The sequence below is a fragment of the Cynara cardunculus genome, assembly GCF_001531365.2.
Source record: "Cynara cardunculus var. scolymus isolate 2C chromosome LG 5, CcrdV1, whole genome shotgun sequence".
NCBI lineage: Eukaryota > Viridiplantae > Streptophyta > Magnoliopsida > Asterales > Asteraceae > Cynara > Cynara cardunculus.
Genome location: NC_037532.1, coordinates 7,770,734 through 7,778,056, shown reverse-complemented (window position 1 = coordinate 7,778,056; position 7,323 = coordinate 7,770,734). Strand labels below are relative to the sequence as shown.

General features: G+C 34.2%; 1 protein-coding gene across 1 annotated transcript; it reads left to right on the top strand.

Annotated features, from left to right (window-relative positions):
• Positions 1-1,903: 1,903 nt before the first annotated feature.
• On the top strand, positions 1,904-7,050 carry LOC112513367 (caltractin-like). Its single transcript, XM_025119603.1, has 7 exons — positions 1,904-1,992; positions 4,730-4,847; positions 4,929-4,965; positions 5,053-5,080; positions 5,912-6,064; positions 6,149-6,251; positions 6,817-7,050. Exons 1-7 carry the CDS (start codon positions 1,990-1,992, stop codon positions 6,879-6,881), a joined length of 507 nt encoding a protein of 168 aa, XP_024975371.1. The 5' UTR covers positions 1,904-1,989; the 3' UTR covers positions 6,882-7,050.
• Positions 7,051-7,323: the final 273 nt, after the last annotated feature.

Sequence of the window (7,323 nt, the reverse complement as noted above, 5' to 3'; positions counted from 1 at the left end):
GATCAAATTCATAGGTATCATTCTCTTGATTGCTGGAGGTGATCACTCTTCATATTAGAATGATCAAACTCGGGTAAGTGAACATAAAGTCACATTATTTTACCGGATGAACATGGTAAGAACCAAAAATYTTACCYGGTAAGAGCGAGACAAGGAMTAAGAGTCWTAMCCGGTAAGTGAAGGCGATGATTCTTACCACGGTAAACACTTACCGGGTAAATTATTGCATATGATACCGTTTTGGTGGACTAGAATCTCACACTGTAAATAAACGATAAGTGTTACATTTTACCGGTAAGTGCTTACCGGGTAAGTGCTTACCGGGTAAGTGTTTGATAAATGGCCTCTTAATGAATTTTTTACATCCCGCCGCATTGCACGGGTAGACAACTAGTATATTTTAAAGCATTTGATACTGGTGTCATTTCAATCGTCTTGACGAGATATTTTTAAAATGTATTTTGTTATAAAATATATATTTTTTATTATAAATATTTTAATGAATTAAATTCATTAATAAAAATGTATTAAAGTTTAAATGAAAATTATATTGAAAGAAGGGATAAAATGAAAATTTTAAGGGGGTAAAATGAAAATAGTTACTATTTCAATAACAGGTTGGTGTGGATTAAGTAATTCAATAAAAAGTCTTAATAACTTATCTATACTATATTATAGAACATTTGACAAAGACTTTTAAAAACCATTTTTTATGCATGTAAAATGTTGTTTATTGATGCATATTACTTAAAATTCAATATTACAAGTAAATTGTGTAGTACAACTTATTAAAGCTTCATGTTTGAATTCGTGTAACTAACTGCAGATAAACATAATCAAATAGAGGATAAACATATCATTTTAAATATAAAAAATCTAAAACATAATTAAGATAATCATTAAGTTTAACAAAATACTTAATTCTTATCTTTATAAAAAATTATATTATTAAACCAAAAATTAAATTAAAAAAATACAAAAAAATGAGAAATTTTAAATAGTTAGTTTGGTACTAATATCAATATTTTTTTCTTCAAATTTTTATGATATATCTTCATATTTTTATTTTTTTCAAAAATAAAAATATTATCGCTTTCTCAAAATCACATAAAACTGTATTATAACATCGACTGAAACAAAAAAAATGAAACATTAAAATGAAGATGTATCTCGCTGCATTATACGTGACATTTCTAGTTCTTTCTAATGGCAATAAACTCTTCTATAACAACTTTTTAAATAGTAAAAAGTTTTTAAGGACTTGTGCATTGAAGATCCTCTTATACACATATATCTATTAATATTTCTTTTTCATATACATCAATATCAAAACTTATGTTTTACATTTTAATGCATAATTTGACCTAATTATGAAATTTAAAAAGCTGTATATAAAATCAGCTAATAAATTATATTATAATTGAAATTTGAGAAAAGAAAAAGTTAGAATACAATGAATTCAAATGAAATTTATTCATGTGATTGCTTAGGGCCGTTTATTAAACACTTATCTGGGTAAGCGTTAACCAAGTAACATTACCTTACCGGATGAATATGATAAAGACCAAGATTCTTACCCGATAAGAACGAGACAATGACCAAGAGTCTTACCTGTAAGTGAGAGCGACGACTTTTACTACGGTAAGCGCTTACTGGGTAAATTGTTGCATACAATGTCGTTTTGGTAGACTAAAATCTTACCTGGTAAGTAAATAGTAATATTAAATTTTATCGATAAACACTTACCGGATAAGTGTTTGGTAAACGGCTTGTTAGTTGGAAGGAATTTGAGAAAATATGAAGAATGGAGAATTGTTGGAACGGTTAGGGGGTGTAAGTGATAATGATAAACAATTTGAAGGGCCTCTTGCTTTTACTTTTTCTTTTTCCTTTCCATTTCCATTCGGATCTTCATTCTAGTAAACTCGTTCCACGCGCAGGGCCAAAGGAGCTGTTTTTGACGAAAGATCTTCGGACGTTAGGGTTGCAATGGTGCGTTTTTCGAAATTTCATATGCAACTGTATCTTAAATCTGCCTAGTTTTCCCTTATATGATAAACTGTTGTTTGTTTTGTGCAATTATGACATCAAAACAACTTTTTGTTCGATCGTGTTTTGTTTTATCATTGATCAAGGTTTGCTTAGTCGAGATTGGGGGTTTCTCTAGAATTGAAGAATCTGGGTTTAGTATAGATGGATAGATGCTACTGTTGATATTTGCAGATGATTTAGCAAACGAGAGTTTTGAAATCGGAGGTTTAGGGCTTGTTGATCAGTTGAAAGAAGTTATACTAATATGATTAGAAGTTAAGAAAAGGGAAAAATGTGTCTGATATGCTTCTGTTTGAATCTTTAATTGCACCATAGAAAGGAGAAGAGAATATTGTGCTAGAAAAGTAGAAACAGGCAAACTATTTGTGTTGTTTTGGAAGAATTCTGAATGCAAAGTGAAGGGGAGGGGGTTGGTAATCCATTTGGTTACTGGAATTGTTAATACTCACTTTCATGTCTTCTCTGAGCTACCATTTTTCATTGCTTCTCTTTGAGGCCTACCAGAGAGGCTCCAAGGTCATGAAGTGCCCCCTAGTTTTGTTTTGGGAATTCTGCCGACTGAAATCAGCTATCCCGTACTTGATCTGCTAATAATACAAAATTTCAAAGTAAAAAGTTTTTAATAATAAGAGGATGATGATTTCTTTTTGTGTAAACCCACATGGACACATCTTTTCTGACGTTAAACCAAATCAAACCAAACCAAACCAAACCAAACGAACCCAGTATATCCCACACAGAGGTACAGTCTCCAGGTAGGATGTACGCAGACCTTGCCTCTACCCCAGAGGGTAGAGAGGCTGTTCCTGGAAAGAATAGCAATGAAGATACGGAAAACAATGACGATGGCATGAAAGAATAGCAAAGTAGGTGACTGGAAAAGTAGAGCTTGCAGAGATCAAACTAAAAATAAGTGGCAGGAATCGAGGAGGTATGAAAGGCTATTATGAAGTACAAGACACCATGAAAAGCTCCCATACAACTGTAAGAGTAAAGAGAACAGTAAAAAGTAAAAACTAACCAAAAGAGAAGCTAATTAGATAAGAAAGTAGCGTGAGAAGCTAATCAGAAAAGAAAGTAGTATGTGAAGCTAACTGCAACTGGAAGAGTGAAAACTGTTTATGCATGCTAGTTCGCTGAGATAAGGGAAACAGAAACTAAGGAAGTAAGTTACATCAAACGCACCAATAATGAGAATGGAAGACTTGCAGTCAAGGACGATGAGGTTAAAGAATGATGAATGGGTTATTTTGATTCAACCAATATAGTTGTGGGGAAGACACTTTAATGCACTTCTCGTCATACATGTTAAGAGTTAGAACAGAATCACGGTTTTAGTATATGCATATCAAGTTTGGGATAAGCTAATCCCTATAATTATGGATGGAAGATAAACTGTAAATTATTATAAAAACCATAATGATGAAGGAGTACAATAAGGTTCTTGATTAAATTACAATATTACATAAAGAGATATATATATATATATATATATATATATATGTAGATTAATCTGTGGGTGAAGGAAGCTCCACAGATGATAAAAATGGGTGCTTCTGATTTATAGGTCATAAAAAGGACCTTTCTACAGTGTTAATTGACCAAGAGAAGGCATATGATCAAGAAGAGTGATATGCTGTGCTTTTGAGAAGAAAAAGGTCCCTCCGTGGTTGAGTTTCTGCGCAAAATGGGCAGCCTGAAGACACTAGAATAACTAATTTAGCCACTATTTTTTGATCAAATCCAATCTCTCCATTCAAACAAAAAGGGTAAAAATCGACCTTCAACATTAACATTGGTCTTTTTCAAATTCATATTCAAGATTAAGCTGAAGTTTTCAAATCTATTCTGTACATTAAAAGTAGTAAAACAAGATATGTATTCGTGGTTTTTATGATGATTTTTTTAGTTCTGGTGCTTGATGAAGAAAATTAAGAAGGTAAAGATGTGGATATGAAAATGCAAAATAGAAAAGGTATTAGAGGTTTGTTGGGCGAGGATTTGGTGATTGCACAAAAGTAATAATGAATTTACTAAACAGATCAATATTTTATTCAAGGTTGGGATCAAGGATAAGCTTCTATGAAGTATACAATCATTTTCCAAGAATTCTTTCAAAGAGCTGGGAAGTTTGTCTTCCTCAGAATCTATAATTAAAGGGGAAATGGTTGCTTCCCATTCTTGTATGGTCATAATTAAATAGGTCTTTTGAGTCTATTATAATGGGTCATTTATCCAACTAAATGGGTCAAAACAGATTAGATCTGATCATTTCTGCTGCATTGACAGAATGACAGCCTAGTTTAGGGTTGATCAAAATCAAACTACTTGGACTGAAGTAGTGTAAGGGGACATAACATATTGGAATATAACCAGGGTCTTGGCAAAAGACGATGTTGGAATGCTTCATGCAAATAAGTCCACTGGGGTTGGGATTTGGTCCTTCTCTCCTTTTCTATTTTATTTGTTGTGGATATATTTATAGCTTAGCCTTCTGTTGACAACACAAGTTGAGTAAAGGTTCTGTTTTGCAAGTTCTGTTAGAGGGCAAACATGTTTACTTGTGCGTAACAGTATGCTTGGATATTTATCATGCAGCTCTAGATTTATCTGCTATATATCTTTATCCCTTTTATCTTTTCATTACTGATGCTCAAATTTACAAATGGCTTTTCAGGGGGTTTACGGAGAACAATCCAGAAGAGACAAGCCTGGTAGACGTAATCATGGGCTAACTCAGCAGAAAAGGCAAGAAATCAAAGAAGCATTTGAGCTATTTGATACTGATGGGTCTGGTATGTCGTTATCCCATGAAACTTATGTTTTTTGAGTGAAATATGATCTAACTTGTGTGGTCTATTACCTTTCAATTATAGGCACAATTGATGCCAAGGAGTTGAATGTTGCAATGAGGTATGAACTTCATCTCATTGTACCCAAAGAAACCTTATGATATGGGATTATGCATAAAATGATAATCTCAACTTGATCTCATTTCAGGGCCTTGGGTTTTGAAATGACGGAGGAGGTAACATCCAACTGCATGTGATCTTCCTTTTGTTCTTATTTTAGGGTTTTTCAATTCCTTATAAATTGTCTTCACTTTTTAATTTGATTTTGAGCTTACTGAATCTTCTTCTGATATCAAAAGTTGCTAATATGCGAAGATCTTTTTTGTTGCTTGATAATCAGCTTTCTCCGTGTCTATTCTGCCTTATTTTTCTGTTTGTGTTTTGCATTGCCTTACATTTGTATGTTTTGAATGTACCTACTACTCGAGTGTTCTAAAAAGTATGCCATGGTGTGTAGTGGATCAAGGTTCGTCTGTGATGCTACGTTACCCTTATGGCATCCCATGGTTCAATGCGCATTTTTATATAAGGCTTTATTTGATCTTTTCTTACTTTCTAATTTTTTACCCATTTAGTATTTCCTATTAAGTTTTTAGTATATCACCTACTTGTATATGGTCTTTATATCAGAGTAATGGTAGAGAAACTTAATGTGCATATATATAATATATAGATTTTCTGCCATAAGCCATGCCTTGCAAAATGCCGTGGTCGTGCCGTGAGGGCTTGAGGCTCGACTTCACCTCCATGCCATTTGGAACCTTGCTCTTCACTTTCTTATTCTATGTTTACAATGTGCTAGTCTTTGTTCCTTGTACCTGCTTGCTCACACTCTTGCACAAGCCAAGTGTCTTCATGGAAACAGTCGTTCTACTCCTTGGAGTAGAGGTCAGGTCCGCATACATCTCACCCCCCAGACCCTACTTTTAAGTGGTTTGGTTTATAATCAACTTCCTTTTATTCTTCACAAATGTCAATTATTATATCTGTATTCCTTTGTTTCTCAGCAAATTAATCAAATGATAGCGGACGTAGACAAAGACGGAAGTGGTGCAATTGATTTTGATGAATTTGTGCACATGATGACTGCCAAAATTGGTGAGAGGGACAGCAAAGAGGAGCTAACAAAAGCATTCCACATCATTGACCAAGATAAAAATGTAACCTTGTGCATGTATTAATATTATTGACCTTCGTTGGTTGTTATCATGTTAGAAACACTAATGTTTGTGTGGTGAATACAGGGGAAAATATCTGTGGAAGACATTAAGCATATCGCTAAGGAGTTGGGTGAACATTTTACCGATGCCGAGATCCATGAGATGGTGGAAGAAGCAGATCGTGATCGTGAGTTTCTCTACTTTTTACTCACTGCATTCTAACTTTACGTTTAAAATTCGGTGTGCTCTCGAGTTGAACAACAAAACTAATTCTTAGTTTCAGTTTGGGGGTCATTCTCTTCACCAGTTACCACTTGCATTCAGCTTTTCAAAATTTAAAGCTTACCTGCTTTTCTCTTTTGTACACACTTCGCATAAAGTCGGGGGTATTCACAGAAACAATCGCTCTACTTTTCATGATAGAGGTCAGGTCTGCGTATCTTATCCTCTCCCCAGATCCCACCTCCAGGTGGTATTCGTTTGGTTTAATTACCGCCACTATGTCCTTAGGAAATCCCGGGCCTTTTTTTGTTGAGGGGGGAGGTGTTAATGGAATAAAACAAGTAACATTCAGTTTGACATGTCATTCATGAAAACAATTGCTTTACTCATCTGGGGTAGAGGTCAAGTTTGCATACATTATACCTTGGACCCCACCTCCAGGTAGGGTATACTGGTCTCGTTTGGTTATGCCATTTTATATAGTGGTGACGATATGATTTGGTTTGTGTGGGTTATGATCGATTGTTCAGATGATGGAGAAGTTGGGGCAGAGGAGTTCATGAGGATGATGAAGAGAACTTCGTATGGATATTAATCATCCCGCTTTTCCTTTCATCTGATGCCACATTATGTTGATGGTAAACGTTATCTTGTATGTTTTTCTTTCCTTCTCGTTGTTTCCATATATCAATCTGACTTTTGACATGAAAACGTCTAAATGTTTTTTTAGTGTGATATATATAGTGCAAGTATGATTGTAGTATAAGCTATGTCTCTCGTATAAATTGGCTTGTACATAGCCTCCATCATGGTGGTCTTCTATCACAACTAGTACTACTACTATTTTATGCACCCAGTCTTAAATCTCTTAATCTACAATTAAAATAACAAATAATACAAGTTACCAATGCACATTATTATCTTTTCATTTCATGTTTCCAAGATACTTTTGACACATTTCACTTATGCCTTCACTCTCTCATACCTCTATATCTTCTCCCATCCCCAAGGTGAGATTCAAACTGATATTCACCATG